We start from the raw sequence: 24,747 nt of genomic DNA, 5'->3' as shown, positions 1-24,747 counted from the left end.
GGGTGGCCCTGGAAGTAATGATGCAGCTTCGTCGAGGCGACTAGGAGCGTGAGTAGGAGCCCATAGCAAGTAGCGAGATGGCTTCTTCTCTCTCTTTGATCTTCAATACAATATTATCCTCGATGGCAACTTAATACTCTAGATGCATGCTGGATAGCGGTCGATCTGTGGAGTAAATAGTAGTAGATGCAGAATCGTTTCAGTCTACTTGTCACGGACGTGATGCCTATATTCATGATCATTGCCTTGGATATCATCATAATTATTTGCTTTTCTATCAATTGTTCAACAATAATTTGTTCACCCATCGTATGCGTTCTTAAAGAGAGAAGTCTCTAGTGAAACCTGTGGCCCCGAGTCTATTTTCCATCATAAACCAAAAACCCAAAAATACTTTGCTGCAATTTATTTGTTTTTACTTTGTTTTAGTAATCTTTTATATCCATCTCTATGAGATCTCATCCTTGCAAGTGAACGTGAAGGGATTGACGACCCCTTTATGGCGTTGGGTGCAAGTGTTTGATTGTTTGTGCAGGTGCATAGATTGAAGACTTGCTTGTACCTCCTACTGGATTGAACTAAGGGACATACTTATCTCTACTTTGTTGCATCACCCTTTCCTCTTCAAGGGAAAACCAATGCATCCTCCAAGGCAGACCCTCAAGCCGCCCCAAGCCGTCCAGACCAGGCGGTTCGGGCGTGTTTTGCCATCCAACACGGGTCTGTATCTGAAATCTTGCAAATTGGAACCAAACAAAGGGGGGCTTTGCGGCAGTTCGTACATCCACATAACAAACCAAAAGCCATCATGTACCCTCTCCTTTCCGTTCGAATGGCGGAAGCCACTACTGTTGTGTTTAGCGGGAAATTAGTTTAGTGTTTTGGGGGAAGGCTTTGAAACCCTTTAGCAGAAGCCACTATGTTTCATTTTCTTCTTCAAATGCTTGATGCAGAAAGCTACTAATTCATGCATTAGTATTTGGTGAAAGGCTTGCCCCAACACTTGGTGAAGGCTTTCGCCAACACTTGAACACTTGGATTAGTAGCTTCCGCCACTTGATGAAAGGCTTTCGCCAAAACGTGCCACTTTTTTCTCTCAAGTGCTTGGTAAAATGAGAATTTGGTGAAACAAAGCTACTTCACGCGTTAGTATTATAATGCTTAATGCATGATTCAGCCGAATGGAGTCTTTTTAAGTTAATAAGGCCCTGTTTGGTAGCTGCTGGAGCGGAGCGGCCCGCAGCATAATTTTTCTGAGTTGGCGAACCGGCGCTCCGTGCGCTCCCTTATTTTACGGAGCCGAATGACTGCCGAACGGCTCTAAAAACGCACATTTGAGTAATAACGATGGATGACCGTACCAATGTTTAGACACCGGTCCGTACTGGTTTACGGACGGATGCGATGTCCGGTTTACGATCAGCGCTGGAGATGTGCCTTAACGGCACATGGGTCCATGGACGTGGCCTCTTGCACGGCGATTGATTGCACTGGCAGAGACCGGCCATCTACCTGATCCAGGCGTTTTCTTTGACCTCTGCTACGCCTACTACGTACTTCAGTACTCCTGGCCTACACCGCACCTGGACACAGTGTTTAGGCAATGAAATGAATTGCACCTGCACTGCATGCACACCAAACAACTACCCCTTCAGAAAATATTTTTCAAAGAACACACATATGGTACGTAGTACTACGGCATCACAACCACACACTGATGCCATCACTGCGAGTCCATACACATGCACATGTGCGCTACCCATCACGTACACACATTACACTACATCACAAAAGCGTCGCGTACAATTCGTTCAGTGTACATATTCGATCAGTGGCGATCGATGAATTGAGAATGATGATCGCCGGCGTTCGTATATATGAAGCCGCAGCACTACACTAGTATCTTTTGAGTTCGCCGGCGTAGGGCGTGTCGACGGAGCCGACCCAGAGCGTGCCGTTCCGCTCGCCTACCTCGCTCACCGTCTCGAAACTGAACCCGCCCAGCGCCTCCTCCACGGCGCCGTCGCGGCCCACCCTCACGGCCACCGTCGGCGCGGCGACGCCGTCGTCGCCACCGTGAGTCAGCGCCACCCAGTACCCGCCCCGCCCGTCGGAGCGCACGTTGTCCGGGAACCCCGGCAGCTCCGCGAACGTCTCGTTCGTGCCGGCCTTGGGCCCGCGCACCCAGTACCGGCGGAGCTCGGACAACGCCGTGTGCGACACCACGACGTGCGACCCGTCCGCGCTGACGGCCACGCCGTTCGGGTAGGACAGGTCGGCGTGGAGCACGGTGACGCGGCGCGTCCGCGGGTTGTACCGGAGCAGCCGCCCTGTCTCGTCGCCCAGGGCCACCACCAGTAGGTACTCGCTGCGATGTACACCAGGGAGACCGTCATGCATAGGCCCTCTATAAAAGGTATACTGCATCGTAATAACTTTGCAAAAGCAAGACAAAATCAACTAACAGCCTGGTCAATCAAGTACTTCCTTTTTGTCTCAGATTGATAAAATATATTTTAATGTTTACCTAATTCATATTTAGATGTTTCTAACGATGTCATATCTAAACTCCCACAAATAACGTAGTGACATAACTGAGACGAAAAGCGGAGACAAAAAAAAAGCTGAGACGAAAAAAAAAGACTATAAACATAGTGAACGTGAGGTTAGATGTGACATAACTAATGTCACATCTAGATGTGTCCTAGACAGACCTTTAATACTACTACTCCCTCCAATTCCATACTAATTGACGCTGCTTTGCTTTAGTATAACTTGCATCGGAGAGAGTATATATATTCGTAAATATTGACGTAATTTTCTGCTTTGGTCAAATATAAATCAAGATTTATATGTACCTCCTTCGGTATGTGCTGCTGCTGTCCGTGAAGTAGACGTCGCCGGTCTTCTGGTCGACGTCCAGGCCGTTGAGGAAGTTGAAGGGCACGCCGCCGGCTTCCGTCGCCACCACCTGCGCCAGCCCACCGCGCGCCGGCACCCTCATCAGCCCCAGGTATGCGTCGGCGACGTACAGGTCGCCGGACTTGTGGTGGAACTGCAGCCCCAGCGGCCGGCCGCAAACACTCTCCGGCACCACCAGCTTCTTCTTCGCCGCGCACATCCCCACGCTCCTGCACAAGACACCAACGCACACAGGTGTGCAAAGGTTATAATCTTTACGTACTGCATGTATGTCCAGAGGATGCACAGGGTCGATGCTTGCTTGTGTCTGGAGTTGTACGCGAACTCGGTCCAGCCGAGGCGGCGGCCGCGCCACTTGAAGACGCGGCCGTCGGAGACGCCGGCGTAAGGCCCACCGCCGCGGCGGTCGAAGGCGAGGCTCTCCGGGCCGGACACCGGCTGCGGCAGCGTCATAAGGGCGAGGCCGGGGTCCAAGGACTTGGTCTCGTAGGACGTCTCGGCGGCGGGCGCGGCGGCGGATGCCACTGCCATGAGAGGCAAAACGAGAAGCACTACAAGAAAGGAAGGCGCATACAAGGGCAGACAAGAGTACGCCATGGCCTCAGTCGCGTCGTCTTCCCTCTGCGTGCACTGGCAGCGACGAGCTACTTGCTAGCTAGCGCGTCTAGCTCACCCTGCGGAGTGCGTTAGTGGCGGCCGCTTAGGACCCAAGGGACTATTTTTAGTCTGACTAAAACTAGTCTCTTTTAGAGGCTAAAGTTCCAATTACCCCTGACTACAGAGAGGCTAGAACTAGTCTTGAGACTAAAAAATTTTAATCAGGGGAACCCTACTAAAATATGGATTAGTCTCTCTCCTCATTTAACTCCCTTCCTTTAACACATGGGAGTTCTGAATTGGAAGGTTTGGAGGATAATAAATGCTCATTAACTCGATTTTAGTCTATTTAGTATTTGTATCCAAGCATTAGTGAGGCTAGCAAGTTTTAGTCTCGCTACTTTTAGTCATGGACTAAAACGTATCCAAGCACCCTCTATGGGCGTGCTTGGATCCAAGGGACTATTTTAGTCTGACTAAAACTAGTCTCTTTTAGGCCTTGTACAATGCAAGGTGCTTAGGGGAGGTGCTTAGAGAAATAAACCAAGCTTTCCTTAAGCACTGGTGCTTATTTGTACAGGATAGACGCTTAACTAAGCGTCTCTCCTACAGAAATAGGCACCGGTGCTTCAGAAAAACTCGGTTTATTTTTCGAGGCACCTCCCTAAGCATCTCCCATTGTACAAGGCCTTAGAGGTTAAAGTTCAATCACCCCTGACTACAGAAAGGCTAAAACTAGTCTTGAGACTAAAAAATTTTAGTCAAGGGAACCCTACTAAAATATGGATTTGTCTCTCTCCTCATTTAACTCCCCTCCTTTAACACATGCGAGTTCTGGATTGGAGGGTTTGGAGGATAATAAATGCTCCTTAACTCGATTTTAGTCTATTTAGTATTTGTATCCAAGTATTAGTGAGGCTAGCAAGTTTTAGTCTCACTACTTTTAGTCATGGGACTAAAACGTATCCAAACACCCTCTATGGGCATGCTTGGATCCAAGGGACTATTTTTAGTCTGACTAAAACTAGTCTCTTTTAAAGGCTAAAGTTCAATCACCCCTGACTACAGAGAGGCTAGAACTAGTCTTGAGACTAAAAAAATTTAGTCAGGGGAACCCTACTAAAATGTGGATTAGTCTCTCTCCTCATTTAAGTCCCCTCCTTTAACACATGCGAGTTCTGAATTGGAAGGTTTGGAGGATAATAAATGCTCATTAACTTAATTTTAGTCTATTTAATATTCGTATCCAAGCATTGGTGAGGATAGCAAGTTTTAGTCTCACTACTTTTAATCATGGGACTAAAACGTATACAAGCACCCTCTATATCTCAAATGGTATAGGTGCATTTATAGAGAGTTCGCCCTACAAAAATAGTAGTACTCCCACCCAGACCAAATGAAAGCTGGTTGAATAGGAGTGAGGGCATCTTCAACCCGGATCATCGAACAAACGTCATCAAATGTCCGTGGACATATCCAGACAGGTTTGCAGACACCTTCACTATTCAATGGTGTACCTCAAATTCAAACTGTGAGATATGACTGAAAGTGAGCCAATTTAACCAACCCGAAGAGCTTCCCTAGTTTGAGGACAATTTGTGAGATTTTGGGTGCCCAGACAAGACCGTACCGACTTGATGAATCACGTTGGATGGCTAAGTGTCCGGACCATCCGGTCTAAACATTTGCGTGCGTTTTGTAGTCCGTGTTGACAATGCCCTGAAACTTGTGGCCGTCTTCATGTTTCAAGCTCCTAGATTCCAGTCAGAGCCTAGATATATTTGGTAGACCTAGAATATGTGATACATACACAACAAACTCCGGACATTAGTTAATTTTCACTATCATTATAGTTTATGAACCCTATTGACTGTTTTGTCTTCTGAACCGACTGTGTAAGATCTCTTTTAAAAAATACCGAGTACAATATAGATGGATATAGGCAAAAAACCATCACACGCGCACACATACATAAACTCGGAGAACATGGTGAAGTGGAGTTGTCAAACTTCAAAGGATGCTTCGTTCACTATCACAGTGAAAGAATATTTTTTTTTTGAAACGAGGCAAAAGACTTGCCATTTCATTGATTAAGAAGAAGTAAGAATTGCCCGGTTAATTAAAGGAAAACCGGGCTAAAACCGAAACAATCCAACCCATAAACACATGGGCACCACCGGCCAACCTGGCCACTGACGTGGAACAGACTCCACAACGGTACATGCCAATAGATGGCCAAACGCACGAACAACTGACAGCTCCGATTTGATGACGAACATCATCAGGGAAATATGCAGGACTTGCGCCGACCGTGCCTGCCGCAAACGACCACCGAGCGCCTGTCATCGTCACCACCTGGACCCGCTCCACCGTAGCTCCGACTTCAAAGCAACAAGGCAAACCACGAAAGAGCACCTCAGAAACGCCAGGAAGATCCAAGTACCAAGCCCGAGCCGCGACCCAAGCTTCTCTTGACGCCATCATCGTTGCCAAACAGAAATCAGCTCCCCCAAAACGGCCGCCTCAGCAACCACGCGGCAAAGATGCCGCCATCCACCGCGGCGAAGATGCCGCCATTCACCAGTCTTCAGTTGTAGCCGGCTCCGAAATGATGCCCCCCAAGAAGGAAGAAGACGTGGAGACGCCTTCATCGTCCGGTCCCGCGGATCTAAGGATTCCCTCCGAAGCCAAGGCCGCGGGGAGAAGCACCACACCCCAACGACGCTTCCAAGAAAGAGTGCGGCGCCCGCGGGTGTCGCCGTCGCCGGATCCAGCAGAGGCCGGAGAAGGATTTCTCCCAGAGATGCTCAACCACCACAAGCCCGAACCAGCCGACCACCAACCGCCACCAAACCAGCACCGTAGAGCACCGAGGGGAAGCTCCAGCCCGCGCCCACGCTCGTCCCAGCTGAGGCCGTCCCGCGCGACCCCCCGGCCAGCAGGAGCAGGGTTGTCGGGTCTTGGGCGCGCACCGCCGTCTCCACCGACCGGCCGACCCCGCCAGAGGAAGGAGGAGCCGCACCCGAATCTCTCCAATCCGCACCACCTCGTGCTGCAGCAAGGACGTTAAACAGCAGCAGCCCTGTCGCCGCCCTCGCAGTCGACGGGAGCCACCGCCCGCCCGCGACCGCGCCGCCCAGAGACCGGACCGGATCTGGGGCCGCCGCCCCAGCCCCCAAAACCGCCGCCAGGAGCAGCGCGCGGGTCTCCCTCGCCTCCTTAGGAGCAGGGGCCCGCCGCCACCGCAGCCGATGTCGGCGGCAGCGGCGGCGGGGTGGGCACAAGCTTGGCCCTCCTCTGGCGGCTAGGGTTGACGCCCCGATGCCGCCAGGGAGCGGCACGGGAACGGGAGGGGAAAATGCAAATGGACTGAAAGAATATTATAACTTAATGAGACACTACTAGGAAAAGGCCTACTAATGGCGCACCGATTTTGCCTACTAATAGCGCACTACTGGTGCGCCATTAGTATCACGCCACTAGTAATTTTTACTAATGGCGCACCACTAGTGCGCCATTAGTATCTGGTATACTAATGGCGCACCATGTAGTGCGCCATTAGTATTGCCCACAGTGCGCCACTAGTGTTTGTTATACTAATGGCGCACTACATGGTAGTGCGCCATTAATAACAATTTTTTTAATTTTTTTTCTTAATCTCAGGTCACTATTTCACATATGAGATATCCAACACATATATATACCACAAGCATCCATATAACAATCATAGCCAACACACAAGTTCCATCATATATACATACATAGCCAACACATAGTTCCATCATTATATATTACAAAAGTTTCACATTGTTCGTCCAACACCGTTATCCATCAATTCACAAAAGTTTCACATTGATACAAAATAAAAACACAAATGAAAAAGAAGCACTCCATCCATACAAGTTTCCGTAAATTAAATCAAATCTGCAAAATGATAAACAAGAAGTTAGAAGAAGAAGAAGAAGAAGACTAGAAGAATACTAGAAGAAGAAGAACACTAGAAGAAGAATAAGAAGAATTTTGAAAAAGAAGAAGAATAAGAAGAAGACTATAAGCTTATTATGTAAACTTGATCATTTTGTGCTAACATAAGTTGTTTTGGAGCTAACCTATAGGAAACTAAGCATATAAGCTCTAAGTTAGTATATTAGAGCCAACTTAGGTAAAATGAAGCTAACATATGTCATTTTGGAAAAGAAGAAGAATAAGAGAAAGACTATAAGCTTATTATGTAAACTTGATCATTTTGTGCTAACATAAGTTATTTTGGAGCTAACCTATAGGAAACTAAGCATATAAGCTCTAAGTTAGCATATTAGAGCCAACTTAGGTAAAATGAAGCTAACCTATAGGAAACTAAGCATATTAGAGATAACATAGGTAACTAAGTATATATATATATATATATATATATCATTTTGGAGATCTGACATACCTGACAAAGTTCAGTTCTCATGCATTGTTCTTCTCCTTCTCCTTCCTCAGCCTGATGCGCCAAGAGCGGCAAGGCGGTGGAGGCAGTGGAGGCAGTGGGATGTAGTCTTCTACCATAATTGGCGTGGTCATGTCGCCCAGCTGTGGGATCGCCGACGCCACCACCGGTGCGTGGTCATTGTCAGGCACCACCACCATCGCGAGGCCACCTTCAGGCAGGACGAGCACGACCATCGCTAGGTCATCCTCAGCCACCTCCATCTCTTACCCATGGTCAGCCACCACCATCTCTTGCCCATGGTCAGCCACCACCATCTCTTGCCCTTGGTCAGCCACCACCAGCGCTAGGTCATCCTCAGCCTGATGCCCATCGTCATCCTGCAGCTCCTCATCCCCACTCTACTCCTCTTCTCCCGCACTCCAGTCCGGATCATCCTTCTTGTTGTCTATGCTGCTGCCAAAATCGCTGCTGCTTTCGCTAAAGCCAGAATCGGTGTTGCTTTTGCTACAGCCATAGTCGCTGCTGCTTTGGCTGTAGCCAGTGTCGCTGCTGCTGCTCCCATAACCTGTCCAAATGCAACAATGACTGTTAACAATCGATGTGAGACAAAGCCAAATGTAGAGGAATAAGAAGAGGCAGAACGTACCAGCATCATCATCGTCAGCGTAGCACATGCGACACATAGTCGCGTTGAACACCTTCACGATGAGCATGGTGGCGTCGTCGTCGTACCTGAAGAGAAGGAAGTACCCCAACCGCAAGTCGTAGGCACGGTAGAACTTCTCCCACCCACGAGACAAGTACATGTGGCCCTCCTTGATCACCAACTCCACATCCCACTGCCTGCGAAACCCGCTGCCGGCCTGTCGCAGCTTCACATTATTTGGCGGATCTTCACCCAGCATGTTCATAAAACTGTCAAGCAGCCTCTGCAGTTTGGGACAATGAGTGATGTAGCAAACAGCAGATATCATAATGAGATGGGTGAAGGGGAGATCTCTCGTTTTATATACCTGCGTCATGGATGATACTGAAGTCCCAAGTATGATACTGAAGAACTCGGAAGCATCCAACTCATACTGCGGTGTCAAAGAGCGGCGGTGGCTGCTTCCCGCCATCTCTGATAAGCAGCAAAAGAGACCAATTAGTACCCTTACAACAGATCATAAAACATGCATGATAACATGCATTAGTCGCAAGTACCCCATATGTCCTATTTTTAGCAAAGTCATGCTAAAATTCATGGAAAATTTCAGCATGACCTTTGCTGAAAATAGGACATGTGGAGTACCCGAATTTGCTGGAACGGAAGTTAATCGACATTCCGGCAAACTCAAGGGCCTCTCGGGGTACCTGCAAAATCATTATCCCCGCGTAATGAAGTCGCCAATGGGTCATTTCAGAAGATCACAAGTAGCATCATCACAAGTACAACATCATCACAAATACAGCAGCAGGGATATTTTTATGATACAAGAAGAAAGCAGCCACAACTACAGTAAAAACAAGCAACTACACACACAGGAGTTGTAAAATATCCCTGCTATTCTTTTTTACATAAACATGTAATTAGTTAAGACAACTTCTCTCATATTTTTAAACTTCCATTTATTTTAATCTACGGTAGAGACATGACATCATCACCCTCCAGAAAAAACCAACAAATATGGCATCAGAAACATATGTGCCACCTGTCAGAAAATATAGAAAAGAAAGCACATAGTTATAAAGATTAGTATTCGAGACTTTGTAGCGAGCTCTGGTTTCTCTTAATGGCAATTTGGGTGAACCTTTCCATGCAAAAAAAATTAAATTGTTATACAGATTTTGGACCCCATCATATGCTAAGCAGGTGTGATGGTTCAGGCTTAATATGAAGCAAGCAGTAGATGAGGTGCAAACAAACATTTTTTAAACAAATTGTGGTGGGATTTTCAAGACATTGTGGTTCGAGTGCTTCAGAATGACTGTGAGATGAGAACTACCAGAATGGATGAATATTCATGAGGGTTCAGTAGTTGACATGTGAATTGGCAACTAATTTAAATCCAGGCAGTAGCACCAACTTCAAGCCCTGGAACTACTGACTGAATGAAAATTACACAACGAAGCCACACACATGCACATAGCAACGGTAGAAATGAGGAATCATCTTTGATCTCAGAAATTCTTTCTTTGACTTCATTTATGATACAAGAAGAAAGCAGCCACAACTAAAGTAAAAACAAGCAACTACACAAACCATGAGCTTGAAAGATCGTGAGCAGAAGCTGCTGGTAGTGCAACGCAACACGTACAGATAGCTGAAAACCTTCAGCACAGTGTTGATGCTCTTAAGGTGAAGGATGATGCAATTGGTAGATTGCAAGCACAGGTTGTTGCTGCCGAAAAGAAGCCACAGAAATCTCTAAAGCTTAAGGATAATGTAATTGGCAAATTGGCCAAAAATAACCTACTATCAAATGGTAAAGCTTAAGTGGACTGTAGATGGTCTTAAGCTGACAGAAATCTAGTTTAGTAAGTAAAACTTAATCCAAATTTACTGCTTGGATGAGTCATCTAGAACAAAACACTAAAACTACTTGCGAATCCAGTGCATCTCTATCAAGAATTCAAGATACAACTTAATAGATGTAAAGCTCAATAACATACACAAAATAACAGATGCCACAGGCACACAACACAAATAGAACCAAGGTTTACTTGTTTTTTTTCACAATTAAGGGTAACTCGTTGTGTAAGAAAACAGACAATCAGATCCTCTTGACTACAGTACAGCACAAACAAATTCACTTCAATTTGTCACTCCTCATCCTAGTTTAATTCACGCCACATGGGGCAAACCTTGGGCATGGTCATAATCACTCTGACTTCCTGCAGCAACTAAGCTTACTGAAGCAGACTGAAGCAGCAGACCAAGAAAAGAAACTTCTGCCTCTCAATGCAACACAAAACAGACTGAAGCAGCAACAAAACAGAGCAGATATATAACCATGCGATTTACTTCTTTGTAAATAAAGACCAAGCATACATGTATTAGTTCTAATTTTACCTGGCTAGGATCAGAGGCAATTAGGAAGCAAGCAGAGGTTGAGGGCAAGAGGAAGAAGAAGAAGAAGGAAGTGGAGGGGAGGGGCTCACCTGCAGTCGAGGGCGTACACGACGCCGGCCGGCCGCCTTGGACCCGGAGGAAGCCGCGGTCGTGCCGGATCCCTAGGGCTCGGGGCCGGCACAAGACCACGCCGCAGCAGAGCTGAGTTGAGGTAGAGGCGGTCGTCGTCTCCTCCTCCTCCTCGTCCTCCTCCTGTCCTCCTCCTCCGGCTCGGGGCGCGGGGCGTGGGGGCGGCGGCGCTGGGGAGCTGAAGTGGTGGGGGGCGTGGGGGCGCGGGGGCGGCGGCGCGGGGGAGCTGCAGTGGTGGGGGCGCGGGGGCGGCGGGGGTGGAGTCCGGCGGGGGTCGGGGCGGCGGCGGCAGGGGACGGAGGGGACGGAGGGGGCGTGCAGGCGCGGCGGCGACATACAGTTGGGGCGGAGGGGGCAAATTAGGTCGAGTGGGGAGGAAGGGAGGGAGGGGAATAGGTGGAGTGGGGGGAAGCTTACAGTTCGAGCCCTCAGGTTATATTCCACCTAACCCAATCTACATCAGAACTCGCCCACTAGCCCGACTGGTCAGCACGCAACACACACACTAGGAGGTCCTGGGTTTGATTTCCAGGCTCCCCAATTTTTATTTTTATGCATTTAAAATGTTGTTTGATATTTATTTGTGTTTAAATATGTTCAAACTTGTTTAAATCATAACAGTAATATTTTTTTATAAAAACAGTAATAATTTTTTTAAAAAATATGTTCAAATTTGTTATTTGAAAATATTTATGAATATGAAAAAGGTGGAGTGGAGGGTGCGGTGGGTCATTAGCGATGGTGGAGTGGGGGAGGGTGCGGGACGGGGGTCGGCAGCGGCGGCCGATGGAGCGGGGGAGGGTGCGGTTGATCATCGGCGGCGGTGGAGTGGGGGAGGGTGCGGGCCGCGGGTTGGCGACGGCGGCCGGTGGAGTGGGGGAGGGTGCGGTGGGTCGTCGGCGACGGTGGAGTGGGGGACCGGATCTGGCGAGGTGGGATAACGATCGAGATGAAGGGGGATCGAGATCAAGTGTCCATGAAATTTAAAAACATTCATGAGTTCAAAAAGTGCCAATGAAATACAATCGAGAAATGAAGACTACGATTTAAATACAATCGATCTTAGCTAGCTATCTGTTCACAATCTTCTTGCCCTTCTTTTTCGCAAATGGAGTTCTTCTGTGGAACGGACGTCCTTTAGGTAGGGTGGTCCTGCTTCTTCTTGTGGTGTATGCTGCTACTTCATCGTCGTCGTCATGTTCGATCTTCGGGTCACCGTACTTGTCGAAGCCTTGCTCATTGGCTACTCCGTCCATTCTGATGATCTTCCTTTTGCCTCTCCTCACGACAACATGACTGGGCTTTGACGGGCACACGGTGGATCTTCCAATACGGCAAGTCCCAGAAAACAAACCTCGTTTTCCATACCTTCAGCAGCGGCTCGGGCGCCTTTCGCTTCTTTCCCGGCTCTGGCGCCTTTGGCTTTTTTCCCGGCAGTGGGCAATCTTTTCAATTTTTCAACAGCTCGTCTATTTCCTCGCCACTCCTTGTACGCGGGCGTTTTTGGGGTTCGGTTTCACCATCGAACAGATCCTTGTGTTTCCTTCACGGGTCATCGTCGCGAAGCCACCTTCGATGTCCCATGAACACGGTTTTCGAAGACCCGAGATCTCTATCTAGCTGGCGATACGTTGTGTTATCCATGCACCTTACGCATCCAGAAAATCCGTGGACTACCTGCCCCGCGAGATATCCGTAACCGAGATAGTCGTGTAGTAGTGCAAAATATATATATACTAATGGCGCACTGTGACACAGTGCGCCATTAGTAGTTTTGCAAAAAAAAGAATTAAAAAAGAATACAGTACTGGCGCACTCTATGGCTGGTGCGCCATTACTAGTTAGAACTAGTAATGGCGCACTTCGGCCGGATGCGCCATTAGTATGTATGGAAAAATGAAAAAAAAATTATCACTAGTGGCGCACCTTTTGTCTGGTGCGCCATTAGTGTCTTCCACACTAATGGCGCATCATCAAATGGTGCGCCATTAGTATATAGTAGTGGCGCACACTTCTCTGATGCGCCATTAGTGTCCATCCCATCTATAGCCCTTTTTCTAGTAGTGAGATACACGTGGCGCCAAACCATCCAACCATTATGGTTTTATCCCTGATGGACCCGGGGTACAAGAGGCGATACATCTACCATCTTAATCATAAAAAAAATTGATTCTCAAACATCTAGTGTACTTCAATCAAATTCTGAAATTTTAGTATATTCGTGATCACTCTACTTAAGAATATTTTGAACATCATTTAATATTCATTTCAATACAGATTGTTATCTAGACATTATTGATGTGTTCTCTCAGGCATATTGTATCTGATTGTTAGTATATTATATGTATGCATGTATATGTTATGAAAATATTGTTAAAGAACATTCTAACGGTAATAATATTTTCACTCTCCCTGTGTCTGGGTTTATTTGGTACCCTCGTATTTTGTGTCAATTTTGATCATGAATTTAACTAATAAAAATGAATTATATGCCACAAAAATTACATCATGAGAATCCTCTTTTGAATATAAATCTTATAGTACACCTTTTTGTGGCATATACATACAATGTTTTGTTAGTCATACAAATGGTCAACACTTGATCCAAAATGTGATTGAATGACATGGAATTGAATGACTAGGAGCATACAATACAATATTGGTGGTACCCAGAGTCCGCCGGATAAAATCACATGTGTATATGTGTACGTAGTGATGGTGTAAATCTATGTCGTATACATTATTAAAAGCATTACCAACTTTCTGAAGCTAATAATACTAGTATGTACACACGTGCAATGCGCGTCTTAACAGTATTGTTCCTATGATTCTAGTAAAAGAAATAAAAACATATGGTACTTTGCAATGAGTTTAGAGCAAAAATAAATATTGTTGGTGTATGCATGCACAAATGAAGTAATAAAAAATTGGTAATTGGCATGATACAACGCCTATGGCCTAGTGACACCCAAATATTTCCATAGGAAAAAAATGAAGATTTACGTGGTGGAACCCAATAATTATTAGCTTTTGTTTATCCTCCCAGACAATACATCTCTCGTACTCGGCCAAGGGCGGAGCCAGGATTTAGATATGAGGGAGGCGAAAAGTCAATGTTCACAAAAGTTAGGGAACATCAGGATATGTTAGGTCTCACGAATTATCAAAATATATTTCTAGAACTATAAAAGAATCTTACATTTCCGTTAACTTAATTTGAGCTATAAAACCAGAAGTGTTGAACAAGTTGATAATGTGAACTTTACAACATTTTTCTTTGGAATCATGTAATGTCAAAGAAAATTATCTTCACTATATTTCAAAAATATGTCTTGAAGACAACTGGAAGAGAATTAAAGCAATTAGCATTTATCATTAGTGTTTTTTTGCCACTACCATTCGTACGGTGATTTATGTCATGAATTATAAAGTGGTGGTTTTCTGCTAATGAAAATTGGTATTGTGGTGGTCTTTAACATTTCATTGGGCTGCAGCAAAAAGCGCCCTAAGTAGTCTAGTCGAACACGCACGTAGATCAATCAGTCGATCAATTGTTTTAAGGGGAAAACAATAGTTAGCCACACCTACATGTATGGGTCACTAGGCATTGGTCTTCTCTATATTCGGTGTAGTTGGTTCCATGAATATATTTTCGTACGGACTAATGATGCAATTAGCTACGGTCATTAGCCGTTGTATAGTATAGAACCTGCTAAAAATGTTCACTCGTCTCCGTCCCTGTCTCGGCTCTTTGCCACTGGCACATGCAACATGGCGAGAAGAGAGGAGGTGTGACTTGATTGTTCCAGAACCCAGAAGATGCAAGTGAAAAGAGGAGGTGTGACGTGATTGTTCCAGAAACCAGCAGATGCAAGTGTGGGCTACTGTTCACTGCGAATCCGTTCAGTCTCAACCATTAGATTTATGAGACCAACGGCTAGGATTGATGATGTTGTTACAATTCAAAACTCATACACTATATAGTAGTATAGATATAGATATAAATATAGATACTCTATTTTGCAGTTGTTTATATCTAGGTAGGTGTACCCGTGTGCCCATTCCATGTCGTATACTCGTATGTGTAGTTAATTATTTGTCCACGCGAGAGCATGTGGTCATCAACATTCATGTTAGCATCACATTTATTTGAAATTATTCTCACAGGAAAGAAACATACTGTATTTCAGAAAATGGAAACAGAGTGCAAACTATCTTCATGCATGAGTAGTAAACATTACGGCAGAAGCACCTGCCACTGCCAGAGTACGAATTAAAATACGAGAAACAGACATATCACCATACGGGCGGCAATTAAATGCCCGAGGCCGATATATAGGACGACAAGTCGAGATGTATCATCAAACGAAACAAGTTGCAGCTAGCAACAATTGAACCACTAGGCCATGCATGTCACGTCAAGCCTGCACAGATTGCCGGCAGCGGTTAGAATTAATGGAGTCAATGAACATGAAGCCACTTGATGGTATTATGATGTGGTACGACTTTACATGTATATCAATAAATCAAAAAGAAGAAGAAAATACGAGTTGGCTGAGAGCGGCGTTTTGGAGGTGCACCTGAGTGAACATTAAATTTTAAAAAAGATGCAAATACATTTTAAAAATCTGAATTTTTACACATCAAAGATGAGAGACTTTTCAAGATTTTTGCAAATTTTTGTGTTGAGATGGCATCCAAGGAGCTCGGTAAAAAACAGAGCTTAAAAAATATCCAAAGCTGAGACAAAATCCGATTTTTGATTTTTTTTTTGTAGCGAGCTCCTCAGATGGCATCTCATAGTAAAACTTTGCAACCACCTACTCACAGAATCCAACTAGATGGAAAGTATTTTTAGACGCTTCTTCACAGCGAGAACCGCCCTCGCCTCCACGTCCTCCTATAAGGACTCGAAGGAGGACCATCTGGAGCTCCTCATACTCTAGATCGGTGTGGTAGAGGGCCACGCCTCGATTTGAGCCTCCGTCGCCAGATGCTGCTGCATCGCCACCTCGCCCACCAAATCGGTGTCCCACAACAAGGACGGAGGCGGCGAGGGCGTGGGGGCGGCGGCGGTGAACCATCCCGAGAAGAGGTCGGTTGGGGTCGGCTCCGGTGAGGGCGTCGGGGATGGCGGCGCCAACCCAGCCGGAGAAGAGGTTGGGGTCGTGTGTACGGTTTGAAGCCGGCGAACGATGGCCAGCGGCGCGCCAGGTGCGAGAGTGTGGTTGGGGGATAAAATGGGGGAGGCCGGAGGCGCCAGAGGGAGAGGATATTTGTGTGGAGGAAGAGCTAGTGGATAAGACTGATGGGGATTATATAAAGAGCCCCACTCTCCCTCCTTTGGGTCGGGCCACATTTGTGGCGCGGACCTAGTACAAAACGCCACTGCTACCATTCACTCATGGCGCTGGGACAAAGTTACACATCGCTGATAATTTTTGTGTACTTGTGAGAACTAAAGAATGATCTTCTAAATTAGACGAAGAAAGGGCTGAGTTGTTTATTAACTCCTTAAAGTGCAAAAGGGGCACATTCCATCTACATATCTGGTGCTGCCACTGGGCTTAAGTAAACCAACTGTGGAACAATGTCTGCCTTTGGCTAGAAGAATTGCAAAGAAACGGATGGGTCTGGCCTCTTTTATGACACAAGCTAGCAAATTACTTCCTGTGAAGTCCATTCTTGCCTCCTTACCAGTGTTCTTCATGTGTTGTCTTGACTTGACTGAAACCATAAAAAAACAGATTGATAAATACCTCAGACACTGTCTTTGGAGAGGCTCTGACATGGAAGATCATAGGCCAGCCATGGTTGCTTGGAGTATGATCTGCGGGCCCAAAAATCAAGGAGGGCTAGGAATTGCAAATTTGAGTGTTCAAAACAAGGCCCTACTCCTAAAGAATTTACAAAAATTCTTTAACAGACAAGACATTCCTTGGGTTAATCTTGTATGGGAATCTTATTATGCAAATGACCAGCTGCCTGGTGAGTAGTTGGTTGGCTCTTTTTGGTGGAAGGCTAATCTTAAATTGGTGGGTCTATATAAATATTTGGCCAGATGCTACTTAGGAGATGGAAAATCTGTATTTTTGGACTGATCTTTGGGCATCAGATTGTTTGATGCGCTGCTTCCCACATTTATGATCCTAGAATATACGATTCGGTGGAAAACTCATATGTATGTGTGGAATGATAAACGGTAAAATAAAAGGTTCCTATTCTTGCCTCTAGGATTAGCTCAAGTGTTGTTTGTGATCATGTTTTTCATATCTTAGAATATCGCTAAGTGTAAGATAGTCCTAAAATAACATTGAGATTATGACGTTGGAAGAACGATCATATTGAATCGACCCAAACTTGTCTGTTATGAATTCAATTTATATCGTGTGTAATCAATTGTAATAACATGGAATGTTAACGTGTGATTTTTCTCCTTGGACCATGAGAGTATCATAGTCACTTCTTATCGTTAGATGGACTTTGGGATTGCTCAAATGTCACCTGTAACATGGTGATTATAACGACAACTTACAGGTTCATCAGAAAGTTTGACAAGGGACTAGATAGCTCAAGAGTGGGATTTGCTCCTCCGACGACGGAGAGATATTCTTAGGGCCCTCTCCATGTGACGGCATCCATCATCGTCTGCCCAGAAAAAGGTAACTACGGGGATGCCGAAACACGAACACGAGAAAGAATAATAAAACTAGTAACGAGAATAATGGTATAGTGAGCATGTGACTACGGGGAATCCTGGGTTGTGTGAAGTATCACAAAGCAAAGGGAACATCACATGATAACCAAAGGTTCAATCAAATATCATTCATTTACTCATAGCGACCGACATGGACGTCCACGGTTCCGTTGTCGGTCATTGAACGAAGGGGCTTCGTTCATGTATATGAGTTACCGAACCTGTTGGGGAACGTAGTAATTTCAAAAAAATTCCTACGCACACGCAAGATCATGGTGATGCATAGCAACGAGAGGGGAGAGTGTGTTCACGTACCCTCGTAGACCAAAAGCGGAATCGTTAGAACAACGCGGTTGATGTAGTTGTATGTCTTCACGGCCCAACCGATCAAGCACCGAAACTACGGCACCTCCGAGTTCTAGCACACATTCAGCTCGATGACGTCCCTCGAATTCCGATCCAGTCGAGTGTCAAGGGAGAGTTCCATCAGCACGACGGCGTGGTGACAATCTTGATGTTCTACCGTCACAGGGCTTCGCCTAAGCACCACTACAATATTATCGAGGAGGACTATGATGGAGGGGGGCACCGCACACGGCTAAGAGATCAAGAGATCAATTGTTGTTGTGTCTATGGGGTGCCCCCTGCCCCCGTATATAAAGGATCAAGGGGGGAGGCGGCCGGCCTAGGAAGAGGGCGCGCCAAGGGGGGAGTCCTACTCCCACTCGGAGTAGGACTCCTCCTTTACTTGTTGGAGTAGGAGAGAAGGAAAGAGGAGGAGAAGGAGAAGGAAAAGGGGGCTGCACCCCTTGTCCAATTCGGACCAGAGGGGGGGCGCAGGCCTCCTTCCTTTTGGCCTCTCTCCTCTATTCCCGTATGGCCCAATAAGGCCCATATACTCCCCGGCGAATTCCCCTAACTCTCCGGTACTCTGAAAAATACCCGAATCACTCAGAACCTTTCCGAAGTCCGAATATAGTTGTCCAATATATCGATCTTTATGTCTCGACCATTTCGAGACGCCTCGTCATGTCCCCGATCTCATCCGTGACTCCAAACTCTTTCGGTAGATCAAAACTCATAAACTCATAATAAAACTGTCAACGGAACCTTAAGCGTGCGGACCCTACGGGTTCGAGAACTATGTAGACATGACCGAGACACGTCTCCGGTCAATAACCAATAGCGGAACCTGGATGCTCATATTGGCTCCCACATATTCTACGAAGATCTTTATCGGTCAAAATTGCATAACAACATACGTTGTTCCTTTTGTCATCGGTATGTTACTTGCCCGAGATTCGATCGTCGGTATCTCAATACCTAGTTCAATCTCATTACCGGCAAGTCTCTTTACTCGTTATGTAATGCATCATCCCGTAACTAACTCATTAGCTACATTGCTTGCAAGGCTTATAGTGATGTTAATTACCGAGAGGGCCCAGAGATACCTCTCCGACAATCGGAGTGACAAATCCTAATCTCGAAATACGCTAACTCAACATGTACCTTCAGAGACACCTGTAGAGCTCCTTTATAATCACCCAGTTACGTTGTGACGTCTGGTAGCACACAAAGTGTTCCTCTGGTAAACGAGAGTTGCATAATCTCATAGTCATAGGAACATGTATAAGTCATGAAGAAAGCAATAGCAACATACTAAACGATCAAGTGCTAAGCTAACGGAATGGGTCAAGTCAATCACATCATTCTCCTAATGATGTGATCCCGTTAATCAAATGACAACTCATGTCTATGGCTAGGAAACTTAACCATCTTTGATTCACGAGCTAGTCAAGTAGAGGCATACTAGTGACACTATGTTTGTCTATGTATTCACACATGTATTATTTTTCCAGTTAATACAATTCTAGCATGAATAATAAACATTTATCATGAAATAAGGAAATAAATAATAACTTCATTATTGCCTCTAGGGCATATTTCCTTCAGCCTCCCACTTGCACTAGAGTCAATAATCTAGTTCACATCGCCATGTGATTTAACACCAATATTTTGCTCGTGAGAGAAGCTTAGTCAATGGGTCTGTCACATTCAGAGCCGTATGTATTTTGCAACTATTCTATGTCTACAATGCTCTGCACGGAGCTACTCTTGCTAATTTCTCCCACTTTCAATATGTATCCAAATTGAGACTTAGAATCATCTGGATCAGTGTGAAAGCTGCACCGATGTAACTCTTTATGACAGGCTCTTTTATCACCTCCATAATCGAGAAATATGTCCTTAGTCCTCACTAAGGATATTCTTGACCAATGTCCAGTGATCTACTCCTAGATCACTATTGTACTCCCTTGCCAAATTCAGAGCAAGGTATACAATAGGTCTGGTACATAGCATAGCATACTTTATAGAACTTATGACTGAGGCATAGGGAATGACTTTCATTCTCTTTTCTATTTTCTGCCATGGTCGGGATTTGAGTCTTACTCAACTTCACACCTTTGCAACACAGGCAAGAACTCTTTCTTTGACTGTTCCATTTTGAACTATTTCAAAATCTTGAAAAGGTATGTACTTATTGAAAAACTTATCAAGCGTCTTGATCTATCTCAATAGATCTTGATGCTCAATATGTAAGTAGCTTTACCGAGGTGATTCTTTTAAAGAACTCCTTTCAAATACTCCTTTATGCTTTCCAGAAAAATTCTACATCATTTCTGATCAACAATATGTTACTCACATATATTTATCAGAAAGGCGGTAGTGCTCCCACTCACTTTATTGTAAATACAGGCTTCACCGCAAGTCTGTATAAAACTATATGCTTTGATCAACTTATCGAAGCATATATTCCAACTCTGAGATGCTTGCACCAGTCCATAGATGGATCGCTGGAGCTTGCACATTTTGTTAGCACCTTTAGGATTGACAAAACCTTCTGGTTGCATCATATACAACTCTTCTTTAAGAAAACCATTAAGGAATGCAGTTTTGACATCCATTTGCCAGATTTCATAAAATGTGGCAATTGCTAACATGATTCGGACAGACTTAAGCATCGCTACAGTTGAGAAAATCTCATTGTAGTCAACACTTTGAACTTTGTCGAAAACCGTTTTGCGACAAGTCGAGCTTTGTAGATAGTAACACTACTATCAGCGTCTGTCTTCCTCTTGAAGATACATTTATACAATATGGCTTGCCGATCATCGGGAAACTCCACCAAAGTCCACACTTCGTTCTCATACATGGATCCCATCTCAGATTTCATGGCCTCAAGCCATTTCGCGGAATCTGGGTTCATCATCGCTTCCTCATAGTTCGTAGGTTTATCATGGTCTAGTAACATGACTTCCAGAATAGGATTACCGTACCACTCTGGTGCGGACCGTACTCTGAAAAACTATGAGGTTTTGTAGTAACTTGATTTGAAGTTTCATGATCATCATCATTAGCTTCCTCACTAATTGGTGTAGGCATCACTGGAACTGATTTCAGTGATGAACTAGTTTCCAATTCGGGAGAAGGTACAATTACCTTATCAAGCTCTAATTTCCTCCCACTCACTTCCTTCGAGAGAAACTCCTTCTCTAGAAAGGATCCATCTTAGCAACAAATATCTTGCCTTCGGATCTGTGATAGAAGGTGTACCCAACAGTTTCCTTTGGGTATCCTATGAAGACGCATTTCTCCGATTTGGGTTCGAGCTTATCAGGTTGAAACTTTTTTCACATAAGCATTGCAACTCCAAACTTTTAAGAAATGATAGCTTAGGTTTATTGCTAAACGATAGTTCATACGGTGTCGTCTCAACGGATTTAGATGGTGCCCTATTTAACGTGAATGCGGCTATCTCTAATGCATAACCACAAAACAATATTGGTAAATCGGTAAGAGACATCAATGATCGCACCATATCTAGTAAAGTACGATTACGACGTTCGGACACACCATCACATTGTGGTGTTCCAGGTGGCGTGAGTTGCGAAACTATTTCACATTGTTTCAAATGAAGACCAAACTCGTAACTCACATATTCGTCTCCATGATCAGACCGTAGAAACTTTTTATTTTTCTTGTTACGATGATTTTCCACTTCACTCTGAAATTCTTTGAACTTTTCAAATGTTTCAGACTTATGTTTCATCAAGTAGATATATCCATATCTGCTCAAATCATCTGTGAAGGTCAGAAAATAATGATACCCGCCGCGAGCCTTAACACTCATCGGACTGCATACATCGATATGTATTATTTCCAACAAGTCAGTAGCTCATTCCATTGTTCCGGAGAACGGAGTTTTAGTCATCTTGCCCAAAAGGCACGGTTCACAAGCATCAAATGATTCATAACCAAGTGATTCCAAAAATCCATCTTTATGGAGTTTCTTCATGCGCTTTACATCGATATGACCCAAACGGCAGTGCCACAAATAAGTTGCACTATCATTATTAGCTTTGCATCTTTTGGCATCAACATTATGAATATGTGTATCACTACGATCGAGATCCAACAAACTATTTTCATTGGGTGTATGACCATTGAAGGTTTTATTCATGTAAACAGAACAACAATAATTCTCTGACTTTAAATGAATAACCGTATTGCAATAAACATGATCAAATCGTATTCATGCTCAACGCAAACGCCAAAATAACATTTATTTAGGTTTAACACTAATCCCGAAAGTATAGGGAGTGCATGATGATGATGATCATATCAATCTTGGAACTACTTCCAACACTTATCGTCACTTCCTCTTCAACTAGTCTATGTTTATTCTGGAACTCCTGTTTTGAGTTACTAATCTTAGCAACCGAACAAGTATCAAATACTCAGGGGCTACTATACACTAGTAAGGTACACATCAATAACCTGTATATCAAATATACCCTTGTTCACTTTGCCATCCTTCTTATCTACCAAATATTCAGGGCATTTCCACTTCCAGTGACCATTTCCTTTGCAGTAGAAGCACTCAGTTTCAGGCTTTTGGTCTAGCTTTGGGCTTCTTCGCGGGAGTGACAACTTGCTTGGCAGCATTCTACTTGAAGTTCCCTTTCTTTCCCTTTGCCCTTTTCTTGAAACTAGTGGTCTTGTCAATCATCAATAGTTTATGCTCTTTCTTGATTTCTACCTTCGTCGATTTCAACATCACGAAGAGCTCGGGAATCGTTTTCGTCATCCCTTGCATACTATAGTTCATCACGAAGTTCTAGTAACTTGGTGATGGTGACTAGAGAACTCTGTCAATCACTATCTTATCTGGAAGATTAACTCCCACTTGATTCAAGCGATTGTAGTACCCAGACAATACGAGCACATGCTCACTAGTTGAGCGATTCTCCTCCATCTTGTAGCTATGGAACTTGTTGGAGACTTCATATCTCTCAACTCGAGTATTTGCTTGAAATATTAACTTCAACTCCTGGAACATCTTCATATGGTCCATGACGTTCAAAACGTCTTTGAAGTCCTGATTCTAAGCCGTTAAGCATGGTGCACTAAACTATCAAGTAGTCATCATATTGAGCTAGCCAAACGTTCATAACGTCTGCATCTGCTCCTGCAATAGGTCTGTCACCTAGCAGTGCATCAAGGACATAATTCTTCTATGCAGCAATGAGGATAAACCTCAAATCACAGATCTAATCCGCATCATTGCTACTAACATCTTTCAACACAGTTTTCTCCAGGAACATATCGAAATAAACATATGAAAGCAACAACGCGAGCTATTGATCTACAACATAATTTGCAAAATACTACCAGGACTAAGTTCATGATAAATTAAAGTTCAATTAATCATATTACTAAAGAACTCCCACTTAGACAGACATCTCTCTAGTCATCTAAGTGATCACGTGATCCAAATCAACTAAACCATGTCCGATCATCACGTAAGATTGAGTAGTTTTCAATGGTGAACATCACTATGTTGATCATATCTACTATATGATTCACGTTCGACCTTTCAGTCTCCGTGTTCCGAGGCCATATCTGTATATGCTAGGCTCATCAAGTTTAACCTGAGTATTCCGCGTGTGCAACTGTTTTGCACCCGTTGTATTTGAACGTAGAGCCTATCACACCCGATCATCACGTGGTGTCTCAGCACGAAGAACTTTCGCAACGGTGCATACTCAGGGAGAACACTTCTTGATAATTAGTGAGAGATCATCTTAAAATGCTATCGTCAATCAAAGCAAGATAAGATGCATAAAGGATAAACATCACATGCAATCAATATAAGTGATATGATATGGCCATCATCATCTTGTGCTTGTGATCTCCATCTCCGAAGCACCATCGTGATCACCATCGTCACCGGCGCGACACCTTGATCTCCATCGTAGCATCGTTGTCATTTACGCCATCTATTGCTTCTACGACTATCGCTATCACTTAGTGATAAAGTAAAGCAATTACAGGGCGTTTGCATTTCATACAATAAAGCGACAACCATATGGCTCCTGCCAGTTGCCGATAACTTCGGATACAAAACATGGTCATCTCATACAATAAAATATAGCATCAGGTCTTGACCATATCACATCATAACATGCCCTGCAAAAACAAGTTAGACGTCCTCTACTTTGTTGTTGCAAATTTTATGTGGCTGCTACGGGCTGAGCAAGAACCGTTCTTACCTACGCATCAAAACCACAAGGATAGTTCGTCAAGTTAGTTTTGTTTTAACCTTCGCAAGGACCGGGCGTAGCCACACTCGGTTCAACTAAAGTTGGAGAAACAGACACCTGCCAGCCACCTGTGTGCAAAGCACGTCGGTAGAACCAGTCTGGCGTAAGCGTACGCGTAATGTCGGTTCGGGCCGCTTCATCCAACAATACCGCCAAACCAAAGTATGACATGATGGTAAGAAGTATGACTTGTATCGCTCACAACTCACTTGTGTTCTACTCGTGCATATAACATATACGCATAAAACCA

The 24,747-nt window shown here is 44.7% G+C and overlaps 1 protein-coding gene across 1 annotated transcript; it reads right to left on the bottom strand.

Moving 5' to 3' along the window:
* Nucleotides 1–1,762: 1,762 nt before the first annotated feature.
* On the bottom strand, nucleotides 1,763–3,636 carry LOC123116120 (protein STRICTOSIDINE SYNTHASE-LIKE 10). Its single transcript, XM_044537124.1, has 3 exons — nucleotides 3,224–3,636; nucleotides 2,859–3,131; nucleotides 1,763–2,368 (listed from the first exon to the last, which is right to left on the bottom strand). The coding sequence occupies exons 1-3, from the start codon at nucleotides 3,517–3,519 to the stop codon at nucleotides 1,897–1,899; spliced, it is 1,041 nt and encodes a 346-aa protein (XP_044393059.1). The 5' UTR covers nucleotides 3,520–3,636; the 3' UTR covers nucleotides 1,763–1,896.
* Between the last annotated feature and the right edge of the window lie 21,111 nt (nucleotides 3,637–24,747).

This window comes from Triticum aestivum, chromosome 5B (assembly GCF_018294505.1).
Source record: "Triticum aestivum cultivar Chinese Spring chromosome 5B, IWGSC CS RefSeq v2.1, whole genome shotgun sequence".
Classification (NCBI taxonomy): domain Eukaryota; kingdom Viridiplantae; phylum Streptophyta; class Magnoliopsida; order Poales; family Poaceae; genus Triticum; species Triticum aestivum.
The sequence above is the reverse complement of the archived record's forward strand: the minus strand, read 5'-3'. Positions and strand labels throughout refer to the sequence as shown.

Excerpts from the sequence above, each read along its gene's own strand:
- LOC123116120 (XM_044537124.1), bottom strand. The coding sequence starts at position 3,519 with ATGGCGTACTCTTGTCTGCCCTTGTATGCGCCTTCCTTTCTTGTAGTG. Across the intron at positions 3,132-3,223 it reads GCGTACAACTCCAGACACAA|GAGCGTGGGGATGTGCGCGG; the intron begins GCAAGCATCGAC and ends TGTCTTGTGCAG. Across the intron at positions 2,369-2,858 it reads AGCAGCACATACCGAAGGAG|CGAGTACCTACTGGTGGTGG; the intron begins GTACATATAAAT and ends TGTACATCGCAG.